At 42.4% G+C, this 14097-nt stretch overlaps 1 protein-coding gene across 9 annotated transcripts in view; it reads right to left on the bottom strand.

Moving 5' to 3' along the window:
• The window catches only part of CALN1 (calneuron 1), a 732697-nt gene extending 719267 nt beyond the window's left edge, over positions 1-13430 (bottom strand). For 3 of the 9 annotated variants that reach the window (XM_008018290.3, XM_073012660.1, XM_008018291.3), the window contains exon 1: positions 13216-13396. Coding sequence is in view for 1 of the 9 variants with exons in the window: in XM_008018291.3 (XP_008016482.1) it covers positions 13216-13217 (2 nt within the window). In the remaining 8 variants the exon portion in view is untranslated. Of the gene's footprint in view, positions 1-12401; positions 12921-13215 lie in introns of those variants that run through there. The other 6 variants (XM_073012664.1, XM_073012665.1, XM_073012666.1 and 3 more) reach the window with 5 other exon arrangements.
• Positions 13431-14097: the final 667 nt, after the last annotated feature.

The following is a 14097-nucleotide window of genomic DNA, read 5'->3' as shown; positions in this document are numbered from 1 at the left end:
ATCTTCAGTGTTGGAGGAAGGGCCTGGTAGGAGGTGACTGGATCGTGAGGGTGGATTTCCCCCTTGCTGTTCTCGCGATAGTGAGTGAGTTCTCACGAGATCTAGTTGTTTTAAAGTGTGTAGTACTTCACCTTTGCACTATCTCTCCTGTCTCCATGTGAAGATGTGCTTGCTTCCCCTTCACCCTTTCACCATGATTGTAAGCTTCCTGTGGCCTCCCAGCCATGCTTACTGTACAGCTTGCAGAACTGTAAGTCAATTAAAGCTCTTTTCTTCATAAATTACTCAGTCTAAGGTAGTTCTTTAGGCAGTGTGAGAATGGACTAATACAGTGTTGTTGTGAAAATTGCATTATATAACATATGTAATGCCTGGTGTTTAAAACAATGCTCAAAAATTGGTGCTTGCCCAGGTGCAGTGGTTCGTGTCTGTGATTCCAGCACTTTGGGAGACTGAGGCGGGAAGATCAGTTGAGGCCAGGCCTTCGAGACCAGCCTGGGCAACATAGCAAGACCTTGTTTCTGCAAAAAGTTTTAGAAAAATAGCCAGGTATGGTGGTGTGCCCCTCTAGTCCTAACTACTCAAGAAGCTGAGGCAGGAGAATCGCTTGAGCCCATAGGTTGGGGATGTAGTGAGCTATGATTGCACCACAGCACCCCAGCCTGGGCAACATGGCAAGACCCTGTCTCAAAAAGAAAAAAAAAAAAAAAGGTGTTCTGCAGCCTGACAAGAGTTCTTTTCTTTCAGGTTCATTCCATGAGGCGCTTCACAGGGGCCTTCAGGACTGCTGGGTGCAAATAAAGGCCATTTCTTCAGGACCAGCCTCTGCCCCGTGGAAGTTAGCTGCAATGGGGAGGTAGTCGGGAAACGAAACTCCATGGAGTGGAGAGGAAGGCCGCTGCTCACAGCTGCACTTTTATCCCCTCATGAAGCGACCAGAGGCCCTGAAGGAACACACCAACGGTCATCTTTTGCACAAGGAGCAAACACTGAGACACTGTTCCAAACAGCAAGGCAATTCAAGATGCCATAAGTTATGTCCTCTTGTTGCAAATATTACATAACAGGTAGAATTTTCCCTTTAACTAAGATACGGGGCAAACTACGGAGGCCAAACGAGGGACTCTGGCTCTCAAAGGCAGCTGCTCCAGTGCCCTCATCATGCTCCCAATCTCATCTCTACCCTCGGACTCAAAGGATCAGGCACCTAGGCTGGGCCACAGCTTTTCAAATTACAACTACTGCAAACAACAGAGGCAGCCGACAGGTAAGACACAAACAGAAATTGCCACCTTGGCCTTCATTGGGTGAACTACATTTGTTCTCAAGAGTGTAGGCCAATAGCTCATGGAATTTAGAACTGAGAATGACCTCAAAGGTCTAAGCCTTGGTTTCCCATATAAGACTCAATCTATTAACATACCCAAGGTCAGAGATTTAGTGGCGTGATCTTGGTCAATTCAACTAGCAAATCCAGGTCTAGAAGCCAAGCCTCCCAACTGCCAGCCAAAGATGCTTCCTCTAAAGATGGATTTTGCTTTGTCCCACATTGCTGGGTTGATCGGTTCCACCCTTTGGGAGGTGCTTACTACAGGGGCTGTTGTGCGAGTTGGAGGAAGGCAGATCTTGGACGCAAGTTGAGTGAGAATTGGAAGCAAGGCCTTGCCACCTGTGTCATCCAGCGGCTGCTGTTTCTCACAGCCACAAGCGGTCACAGATCTCCAGCTAATGCCAGCAGGGCTGTGGGGGTACCATGCCAATCTCTGGGTCAGCTCTCATGGCTCTAATAGTTGGACCAGTGATTAGAATGAAACTACACACTCTTATCTGGACCTGGTCATTATCTGTGAATGGGGACAACAGATGAGCCCCTGGCAGCTCCATGGCAACGATCAGAAAATCCACTGGCTGCCGAGCACTGGAACAGTCATGTTCCTACAATGCATCCCTGCTGGCACATGCTCTCCAGGACGTATGGACAATGGTATGTTCGATCCTCAGAAAAATCATCGTCTCCATCACAGATGACTAACACAGTTGCAGAGACTAAATCACAAGGACAAAAAGATAAATGTAAAACTGTAGCTGAACACAAGTATTCTTTTTTACAGCTTTGAGATAGAATTCACCCATTGAAAGTATGCAGTCCAGTGGTTTTTAGGATACTCACAGAATTTGGCACTATCACCACAACCTAATTTTAAAACATTTTTATCACCCCCAAAAGAAACTCCACACCCTTTAGCTGATATTCCCCAGTCTCCCGCCATCTCCCCAGGTCTCCCACCATCTCTAGGCAACCACTGATCTCTGTCTTTATAGATTAGCTTATTCCAGACATTTCACAGAAATGGTATCATACAATATGTGGTCTTTTATGACTGGCCTCTTTCATTTAGCATAATGTTTTCAAGGTTTGTCCATGTGATCAATTATTCTTTTTGTTGTTGTTGTTCTTTTGAGACAAAGACTTACTCTGTCACCCAGGCTGGAGTGCGGTGGCACAATCTAGGCTCACTGCAGCCTCCACCTCCCAAGTTCAAGTGATTCTCCTGACTCAGCCTCCAGAGTAGCTGGGACTACAGACATGCACCACCACTCCCAGCTAATTTTTGTATTTTTAGTAGAGACGGGGCTTCACCATGTTGGCCAGGCTGGTCTCAAACTCCCGACCTCAGGTGATCCACCCACCTGGGCCTCCCAAATTGCTGAGATTACAAGAATGAGCCACCACACCCAGCCCGATTAATTATTCTTATCATAATTCTTACAGCATATTTTCTAGATTTTTGAACTCCTTCTGAAATGTCCTCAAACATTTTGGTTACTATTGGAAATCAGAAGGAAAACAAATTCTATTTACCCAAGCTTTTAGTGTGCTAGTACAAGTGGCATTGTGCTATTGCTAAGATAAGGTGAATCCATTTATTTATCTGTATCAACAGCCACTAAATACTTGGCTTAAAAAAATACTTAGTTGTGCTTTGTGGATGTAGTTTTCTCATCATGTATAAGTCTAGGGCTTGTGGCAAGAAGCAATTATTCCCAAAATAACACACTTTGGAAGACTGATACGGGAGAATCGCTTGAGGCTAGGAGTTCCAGACCAGCCTGGGCAACATACAGAGACCCTGTCTCTACAAAAAAAAAAAAAAAGTAAAAATAAGCCGGGCGTGGTGGCACATGTCTGTAGGCTCAGCTACTCAGGAGGCTGATGCAGGAGAATCGCTAAGCCCAGGGGTTCAAGGCTGCAGTGAGCCATGATTGTGCCACTGAGCTCCAGCCTGGGTAACAGAGCGAGACCTCTAAAAATCAGAGCCCCGTGGAACTTGAAACAACTCCCTATTTCACCTGATGAATGTTCATGCATTCGGGGATGCACAACACTGCCCTCTGCTGGACAGTGTTCCAGGAAGACTAAAAAAGTCAGAAGAACACAAAGTGGCACCGAAGGGCCAGAGGACCTGCTAGCAAGCTTACCTTTATTTGTTCACTAATCAAAGAACATTTAAAGGGCACCCACGCCGTGCCAGGCACTGTCCTGGTAGTAACCCAAAGACAGGCAGTGAGTCTTGTCCTCCAAGTGCTCCTTAAAGGAGACGTTCTTTTTGACGCAAGCTGGGACACCTCCCCACCTGCGGGAATTCCCTGGACCTGAACATTGCCCAGAACACATGTCTCAGGTAGCACATCAAAGGCAACACAGGCCGGCTGCAGTGGCCCATGCCTCTAGTCCCAGCACCTTGGGAGGCCAAGGCTGATTGCTTGATGCCACTCTGGGCAATACAGTGAGACCCCATCTCTATTAAAAAAAAAAAGATGGTTTTAATTGCCCAGGTATAGCTGGGTACACCTGTAGTCCCAGCTACTCAGGAGGCTGAGGAGGGAGGATTGCTGGAGGTGAGGAGTTCGAGGCTGCAGTGAGCTATGATTGCGCCACTGCACTGCAGCCTGGGGGACAGAGAAAGACCCTGTCTCAAAAGTAGTAGTAATAATAAGATTGTTCCTCTCCATGTGGTCCTCCCCAAGGGCTGTGTGAGTGTCCTTATGGCATGATGGCTGGCTTCCCCAAAATAACACCCGCAAGCTGCAATGCCTGGATGATCTGGTCTTGGAAATCACCCCCTATGACTTCCGCTTTATTCTGTGGGCCACACAGCCTGCTCAATTCAATGAGGGAGGGACCCACACAACAGCATGAATTCTAGGAGGCAAGAATCACTGGGGGCCATCTTGGAGTCTGACCACCGCATGATGATTCCATTTTTCTTCCATTTTCCATTTCCTTCTGAAGGTCAAAATCCAGATTCCTAACTGTTGTTTGAATCCGCCCTTTAAATTTCTGTCAGGTGTTCATCCAATCTCTACCCAAATCCTCCCTGGGCAGGAGCCCAAGGTCCTCCAGCTCTGACTGGTCTGTCCTCAGATGGCACTGACTCTTGGAGATGTCCTACACAGGCTGGGTCAGTTCCTCCCCATATGAGTTCTTCAGTGAGTTAAAAATAGCAACCACGGTCCTTCCATAAATGTTGATTGAGACCTACTCCGCACCCACCCCCGTGTGCTAGCTGCTAGGGACATTGCAGGGAACAAGGCACAGTCTTTGTCCCAAGAGCTCATTTTGGTTTGGCATCCTTTGCTCCATTCAAGCAGGTCCATGCCACATCCCATGAGCAAAAGACCCCTAAGCCTGACCTCAAAGAAAACACCTCTCTGTTAGTCAAGGCTCTTCTGGTAGCAAATAACAGAGAACAAAACTCAAACGGCCTCAAGAAAACAGAGAAGTGTGGACAAACGGTGGGCTGTAAAGTTGCTTGGAATCTGAGGCAAAAATTATTGCTTCTGAAATACAACTGAAAAGATGTGAAGCTGATGGATAGAAAGCCACAGAATTTTTAATATTGCTCTGATATCTAGCATCCTTCCTGAACTTCTTTTTAATTAAAACTGCTTCTATAGATTTTTTCAGATTTGTATATCATGGGCAAATAATTCCATTTCTGTTTATTCCATTCCAATTAGTTTTTGTTTTCGGTTTTTTTTGTTTTGTTTTGTTTTTGATGGAGTCTTGCTCTGTTGCCCAGGCTAAGGTGCAGTGGCACAATATTGGCTCACTGCAACCTGCACCTCCCAGGTTCAAGAGATTCTTCTGCCTCAGTCTCCCAAGTAGCTGGGACTACAGGTATGCACCACCATGCCCGGCTAATTTTTTGTATTTTTATTAGAAACGGGGTTTCGCCATGTTGACCAGGCTGATCTCGAACCCCTAACCTCAGGTGATCCACCTGCCTAGGCCTCCCAAAGTTCTGGGATTACAGGCATGAGCCACCGCGCCCAGCCTCATTCCAATTCTTAAACCTTTTCCTTTTTGCTTATTTTTGCACTTGTTAAGACTTCGAGTATAATGGGGAATGGAAGTAATGATGGTACACATCACTACTTTATTTTTAAATACTTTTTACTTCTAGCTCTGATAATGGCAGGATAGTTTGTATCAGAAAAAAAACACCTGTTGATAACAACTGTAAACTATGGACAAAATATTAAAACAACCATATCATGTCCTTGGAGAGTAGCCAAAACCAGGCAGAAATTCGGGAACTATAAGCCTTGGAAAAAGGGAAATACATGATGTGAGATTCAAGTTTAAACAGCTTTTCTTCTGAAGTCACTCCTCAATTTGTTTGGGGCCTAGGGACTAGAATTCAATCAAAAAACAAACAGTTGGGTTGGGTGTGGTGGCTCATGCCTGTAATCCCAGCACTTTGGGACACCGAAGTGAAAGGATTGTTTAAGACCTGGGCAACAAAGCAAGACCTCATCTCTACAAAAAAATTTAAAAATTAGCCAGTGGTGTGGTGGTGTGCACCTGTAGTCCCAGCAACTCGAGAGGCTGAGGTGGGAGGATTCCTTAAGCCCAGGAAGTTGAGGCTGCAGTAAGCTGTGATCACACCACTGTATTTCAGCCTGGGCAACAGAGCAAGACTTATTAAGCTAAAGTTTTATTAGGGCTTATAGTCTTATTAGGCCAAAGAGTCATAGGTGAGAATTTGGAGCTGCCAGAGAACTGGAACTGAGAGACAACGAATGTAGAAAATGAAGGAGCCACAAAATCCTTATATAAGTACGCTCTCAAATCCTTGGCTGAATTTTAACGTCTGTGCATGGAGGAAAGATTCCAATGAGCCCAGAGGAAAGGAATAGCTGAAAGGGAAAAAAAGCTGAGCAGAGATTTTAGCAGCTGCTCAGTGCTATTTATAGAATGACAGACTTGGCCAGGCATGGTGGCTCATGCCTGTAATCCTAGCACTTTGGGAGGCCGAGGCAGGTGGATCACCTGAGGTCAGGAGTTCAAGCCTGGACAACATGGCAAAACCTCGTCTCTACTAAAAATGTAAAAACTAGCCAGGCGTAGTGGCACGCACCTGTAGTCCCACCTACTCGGGAGGCTGAGGCAGGAGAATTGCTTGAACCCGGGAGGCGGAGGTTGCAGTGAGCTGAGATCACACCACTGCACTCCAGCCTGGGTGACAGAGCAAGAACCCATCTCAAAAAAAGAAAGAAAAAAAAAAAAAGAATGACAAACTTTAGAGTTAAAATCTCACCAACTTAAAGGGGATTAATAAATACTTCAAGATTTTTAATGACTCCTCAAAGGGCCATGCCCTGAGATTAGGAAGCACATGCTAGGGTTAAGAGTTACACCCTAGAAATGAGCAAAATCAAAATAGACCCATGAAACAAAGCTTTCAACTAAACCTCTGGGTGATCTGCCAGTGGGTATACTAGATCTGCTAGAAGAGAATTTAACACTCTTCAGAGGAAGATAACAGAATGCAGAATCTCTACAATGTATCATCCACAAGGTTGTTACACAATTAAAAAATTACCAGACACGTGAAGAAATAACAAAATCTGATGACTAATAAATAGAGGGAAAAAAACAGTTAATAAATAGTATTCCCACAGCAACCCATTTGTTGGTATTAAGAGAAAGGACTTTAAGATCATTGATAACTATATGTTAAAGTTTTAAAGAAGAGAAATTGGATGTAATGGATAAAGAGGCAGAGAATCTCAGAAAAGATATGGAAACTCAAAAAGTACCAAGAAGAAATCTTAGAACTGAAAAAAACAATATGAGAAATTTTTAAAGACTATTACACAAGATTTGTAGAAAATTGGATACGGAGGAAGGGGGAAGAAAAGTTATTGATTTAAAGACAGATAAATAGATAAATTATCCAAAATTAATCCAATGTATAAAAAAAGGTGAAAGCCTCAATATCAAGTAATACCAAATAGATCCATAATACTAAACCTCCTAATGTGTATTTGCCATCTCAGGAGGAAGGAATAGAATTGAGAATTTTTGAAATTTCAAGAAATATTGGCCAAAATTTCCCCAAATTTGGTTATAAACATCAAATCCTATTTATAAGAGGTTTAACAGGCCTCCAAAAAATTAATTAAAAAAAAACTTATACCTAGCCACATCATGAATAAAAACCAAAAATAAATAGAAAATCTCAAAAGCAGTCAGGCAAAAAAGACACATTACATACAAGGAAACAATAATAACAATAACAGCTAACTTTGTACTCAATAAATGGAGCTTGGAAGACAAGGAAATTACATCTTTAAAGTATAAAAAGCAAAATCTGTCAACTTAGAAGTCTATGTCCAGTAAAACTATTCTTCAAAAATGAATGCAAAGAAAACAAGACATTTTTAGATAAATTCCGCTGAGATCATTTTTTGCCAGCAGATCTTCATCACAAAAAGTGCTAAAAGAAATTTTTCAGGCTGAAGGGAAATAATATTATTTGGAAAAGGAATACTACAAATTATTAATTAATGATCAATTCATGAGTTTTGCTTTCATCACAAATGTAAAATATTATTGTGAACTCATTCCTCATTATGATAAATAAATAAAGCAATAATTTGGGTACTATTTTTGAATGTTTTAATATAAATGTTCTTATGAATTATTCATATACTTATTTTGCAAAATATCAATTTAAGATAAATTGACTCATACACAGACTCATATGCAAATAATTGTTCCCTGGAAAAATGAACAATACTATTACAAAAAGGAATGCGTAGTATTGGAGATGGTTAATATTTGGGCAAATATAAAAGAATAATTGTCTATAAGGAATAATTTTTTTTTTTTTGAGACAGAGTCTCACTCTGTCACCCAGGCTGGAGTGCAATGACGCAATCTCAGCTCACTACAACCTCCACCTCCTGGGTTCAAATGATTCTCCTGCCTCAGCCTCCCTAGTAGCTGGATTACAGGAACCTGCTGCCACACCTAGCTAATTTTTGTAGAAAATTTTTGTATTTTTAGTAGAAACGAGGTTTCACCATGTTAGCCAGGCTGGTCTCAAGCTCCTGACCTCAAGTGATCCACCCGCCTCGGCCTCTCACAGTGCTGGAATTGCAGGCACGAGCCACCATACCTGGCCAGCTAAAAGAAATCTTTTAGGCTAAAGAGGAATAATATTATTTGGAAAAAGAACACTATAAATTATTAATTAATAATTGATTGATTCATGAGTTTTGTTTTCATCACAAATGCAAAATGTTATTATGAACTAATTCTTCATTATAATAAATAAGGCAATAATTTAGGTGCTGTTCTTTTCAATGTTTTAGTATAAACATTCTATAAATTATTCATATCATTATTTTGCAAAAAATCAGTTTAAGATAAACTGACTCACATGCAGACTCATATGCAAATAATTGTTCCTTGGAAAAAGGAATGATACTATTACAAAAAGGAATGAGTAGTATTAGAGATCGTTAATATTTGGGCAAATATAAAAGAATCTATAAAAAATTATTTTTTAAGAATTTGCCATTAATTATGATTTTTGCTGCATACTTTCAGCTAAAACTTTTCTTTCTTTTCTTTCTTTCTCTTTCTTTCTTTCTTTATCTTTTTTTTTGAGACAGCATCTCGCTCCGTTGCCCAGGCTGAAGTACAGTGGCACAATCTTGGCTCACTGCAACCGCTGCCTCCTAGGCTCAAGCAATTCTCCTGCCTCACCCTCCCTAGGAGCTGGGATTACAGGCGTGCACCACCACGCTGGGCTAATTTTTGTGTTTTTAGTAGAGAGGGGTTTCACCATGTTGGCCAGACTGATCTTGAACTCCTGACTTCAGGTCATTCGCCTGCCCCAGCCTCCCAAAGTGCTGGGATTACAGCCATGAGCCACCATGCCTGGACTCAGCTAAAACTTTCTATATCTCTCTTTTGTGGGCCTCAAGAACTTCTGTTCTTTCCTTCTTTTCTTTTTTGCGACAGAGTCTCACTCTGTCGCCCCGGCTGGAGTGCAGTGTCGTGATCTCAGCTCACTACAACCTCTGCCTCCCAGGTTCAAGCAATTCTCCTGCCTCAGCCTCCCGAGTAGGTGGGACTGCAGGCATGCACCACCACATTGGACTAATTTTTGTATTTTTAGTAGAGACAGGGTTTCACCATGTTGGCCAGGCTGGTCTCAAACTCCTGACCTCAAGTGATCTACCCACCTCAGCTTCCCAAAGTGCTGGGATTACAGGCGTGAGCCACCACGCCCGGCTTGCTCTTTCCTTCTTTATCGTTCCCTCTCCGCTGCTTATATAACCTGTCCAATTCCTGTGATTACTGATATTCATTTATTTTATTTAATAAGTAACATTTTGTTTCTTAAAATCTAAAAAAAGGCCTAAAACTAATATGAAAGCATAGACTCATAATTCTGAGTGATGAGGCATTGATGTTATTATCTTATTCTTTGTGCATTTCTATTTTTAATTTATTTTTGTTTACAATGTACAGTTACTTCCATTCCAGATTCACTGTGTATGAATCAATTTATCTTAAATTGATTTTTTGCAAAATAATTATATGAATAATGTATAAGAATGTTTACATAAAATCATTCAAAAGAACAATATCTAAATTGTTGAATTATTGATTTACCATAATAAGGAATTAGTTAATAATAAAATTTTGCATTTGTAATGAGAATAAAAGTCATTCATTAAGAAATTTTTCCAGGATTCTTCTCTTTTGTTGCCTGAAGACAATTCTGTCTTTCCTCTCTTGCCACATCTTCCAAGAAGAGCTTTAGTGATACAAAATCAGGAGAATGGGTAAAAAGACACCAGAATTGGCAATAAAATACTCAGATAAGTTGGGGTAACATGTGAATAATAATTTCAAAGATGAGTGGCTTCAGAGTAGCTAGACATGTAAGAAAACCACAGAGGAGTCTAGGTGTGGTGGTTCAAGCTTGTAATCCTAGCACTTTGAGAGGCCAAGGTGGAAGGATCACTTGAGACCAGGAGTTCAAAACCAGCCTGGGCAACAGAGTGAGGCCATATCTCTATTTAAAAAAAAAAAAAAAAACAGACGAAGAAAAAGAACAAGGTGAAGAAGAAAGAGGAAGAGGAAGAAGAAGAAAAAAAGAGGAAGGAGGAGGAGAAAAAGAAGGAGGAGGAGGAAGAAGGAAGGAGGGAGGGAGGGAAGGAAGGAAGGAAGGAAGGAAGGAAGGAAGGAAGGAAGGAAGGAAGGAAGGAAGGAAGGAAGGAAGGAAGGAAGAAAGGAAGGGAGGGAGGAACAGAGGGAGGAAGGGAGACAGGGAGGGAGGGAGGGAGGGAGGAAGGAAGGGAGGGAGGGAAGAAAACCACAAAGGAGAAGAAACAACATTCTAAGAACCATGGCTAGGAGTTATGAATTGAATGGATTATAATATTCTTGGCTGGGCACAGTGATTCATGCCTGTAATCCCAGCGCTGTGGGAGGCCGAGGTGGGCGGATCACGAGGTCACGAGTTAGAGACCAGCCTGACCAACACGGTGAAACCCCGTTTCTACTAAAAATATAAAAATTAGTCGGGCAAAGTGGTGGGCACCTGTAGTCCAAGCTACTCTGGAGACTGCGGCGGGAGAATTGCATGAAATTGGGAGGTGGAGGTTGCAGTGAGCCGAGATCGTGCCACTGCACTCCAGCCTGGGCAACAGAGCAAGACTTCCTCTCAAAAATAATAGTAATAATATATATACACACACACACACACATATATATATATTCTTTAAATGATCTAAGAACATTAGAATAACTTTTTAATTATTATTGTGTCTTTGCCAGTGCTAAGGGCCTCAAGATTTATTTGAGTTACATGTTCATAAGTGACTGAAATTTATTTTCCTGCTGCAGTATTAGAAGAAATCTTAAAACTTAAGGAAGGACGAGGTGAGAATATTACATTTTGCTGAATTGCTTGTGGGATGGGGAGGAATTACTTCATTTAAATACAATGACGGTAGAAAGGATTGGCTTTAAAATCTTCAGAATTTTTTAACTGAATTCTGAAAATGTAACTTCTTAAACATCTGGGCACTTTGACCTGTCTTTCTAACTGTGACATCTTCTCCACCTTCACTAAAATATATATTTTATATATATATAAAATGTATATTATATATAAATATAATTCAGAAACCTTACCATGTCTCTATTAACTACTGTTACAGGCATTTAAAAATTTAAAATAGATTTCCCCATCTGCCATTCTCACAAAGTAATCACTTTCACCGTCTTTTAGCTTTGCAGGTACAAGTATTTACCTTCGCATTATAGAATTTTCTATTTATACTACTATTTCTTGATTTTTCAGTTTTAGGTATTAACTATTGACTTTCTAATATGGAAGATGAAGATTCGACTTTCTTATACCCCTTCCCTCATCCTCCCAACATAGTTATAATTTTTGGTTAAATCCATATTCAGTGCCTATGTAAATATTCATAGCCGAGTGGCACACTAGTAAAACAATTTCTCTCTTATATGGCATTTTATTTTCCTTGGAGATCATAATTGTCTAATTTTTTTCCTTTGCTTGTTTTCTATAACCGTAAAAAAAAAAAAAAAAAAAAAAAAAAAAAAAAAAAAAACCTGTAGGCCGGGTGCGGTGGCGCACATCTGTAATCCCAGCACTTTGGGAAGCCAAAAGAGACAGATTGCCTGAGGTCAGGAGTTCGAGACCAGCCTGGCCAACATGGCAAAACCCCGTCCCCACCAAAAATACAAAAATTAGCCAGGCATGGTGGCCTGCACCTATAATCCCAGTTATTCAGGAGGCTGAGGCAGGAGAATCGCTTGAACCTGGAAAGTGGTGGTTGCAGTGAGCCGAGATCGTGCCACTGCACTCCAGCCTAGGCGACAGAGTGAGACTCCTCTCAAAAAAACAAAACAAATAAAAAAATGTATATAATTGTAAACCTCTGGCTATGAGTTGTTCTACGTGTCAAATGGGGACAGGGGCTGGGACACTGGCGCTATTCAGGATGACCATTTTTACTTAATTCCCCTGTTTCCATTGCAGTGCCCTGATCCTCACCTGTGTCCAGTGTTCCTAAGTCAAACTCCATGTAGGTTAAGCCCTTCAGAGAGGACTCTTTCAGTGCTGTGCCATCAGGGGCAGTCACTGAGGTTGTGGGGCTCTCGGAGGTATTTGGGGATCCAATTGCTTCTCACAGGATTTCCACCAATCCTATTTTGCACTCGAGCTATCTCACACTTTCAGAAATACCTGCAGCGTTCCGGGGTTCAGACATGCAGCTCAGCTTGCCTTTCGCTTTTCCCTTCTGCAAGCTTGAGTTTCTCTTTTCTCCAATTTGCTATTCATCCCATGTCTATTTCCTTCTTATTTCCAGCTTCCCAAGTTTTGGTTTCTAGCCTAACTTTTCCTGAAAACCAAGGAAGCCAGTACCGGTAACCTTCTCGGAGTCTGTTTTCCTAATCTATTAGACGAAACAGCCATGTTCGCCTCTCCAGAACCTGGACTCGAATCCCAAAGCATCCTTGGTTTATATACATCCTTGCAGCCTCTGTTTACTACAGAGATCTCCGAGGGCGCTCTGGCCAGAGAGGAGGATGTGCAGGAAATGCTAATGCTTCCCCTAGACCGTCAGTCAAAGCGAGAATGCCTCGGTTTTTTAATGGCTCCCAGGGAATTTCACAGAAACATAGTTTTTTCATCTTTTTTATGACTGCCCCTATTTTCAAGAGCTGTAGCAACAAATCACCCTATAGAGGGGTGTGGGTTGCAGGAAGGGAGAGAGAGGAAAACAGTGAAAAGAAAAGAGAACAAGACAAACGGCTCTATCCCGACTTTCATGCACATCCCCCTGTCCCGAAGTTGGGAGACTCACATCAGAGTGACCACAGTGGAGGCTCAGGCTAAGAATCCCGCCGCGTGAAGGTTAAGATGACAAAGGCAAACGGATTGCTGTGCCCGGCTTCATAGGCAATAAATCCCATGTGTCTTTCATCCTTCCCACCCTCTCCCCGGTGAGTCTATTTCCATGATGAAATACCATTCCACAAGCCCAGCTGGCTGATGGATTATGAAACCTACAAGACTAGCTCCGGTGAGCCCTTTGAAGTGGATTGAAACACGGGCTTTGTAAAAATGGATGTCATCCAGGCTCCCTGTTTCAAGGTTGGCAGCATAATTTTCTTTCTTAAGTGTAGGTCTCTACTTGGTACTGCAGACGGCTTTACCTCGGTCTGAACATGAATTACCGGCTCCCTCCAAGGTAACTCACAGCTCTCTCATTTCCTCTGCCTCTTCCCACACACACAGCGGTGAGGGGAGAGGCTGGCCCCATAGCCCTGAAGTCATGGAAGGAAAGGGAGCACCAGGCTATTCACCCCAGGCCACCCCAACCTGGAAATTCAGGGAAAAGTCTCACAAAGCTTTTGAAAACGGAAAAGAATAATAAAGAGGTAGTCGTTGGGAGCTGAGAATGGGGATGAAGGCCAATGCCTTCCAGATCTGTGGTCTTTTGGAGCATTAGAAGTCAGTATTCTGGGCCGGGCACAGTGGTTCACGCCTGTAATCCTGGCACTTTGGGAGGCCAAGGTGGGTGGATCACCTGAGGTCAAGAGTTTGAGACCAGCCTGACCAACATGGTAAAACCCTGTCTCTACTAAAAATACAAAATTAGCCCGGCGCAGTGGTGCATGCCTGTAATCACAGTTACCGGGGAGGCTGAAGCAGGAGAATCGCTTGAACCTGGGAGGTGGAGGTT

This window comes from Chlorocebus sabaeus, chromosome 28 (genome assembly GCF_047675955.1).
Source record: "Chlorocebus sabaeus isolate Y175 chromosome 28, mChlSab1.0.hap1, whole genome shotgun sequence".
NCBI lineage: Eukaryota > Metazoa > Chordata > Mammalia > Primates > Cercopithecidae > Chlorocebus > Chlorocebus sabaeus.
The sequence above is the reverse complement of the archived record's forward strand: the minus strand, read 5'-3'. Positions and strand labels throughout refer to the sequence as shown.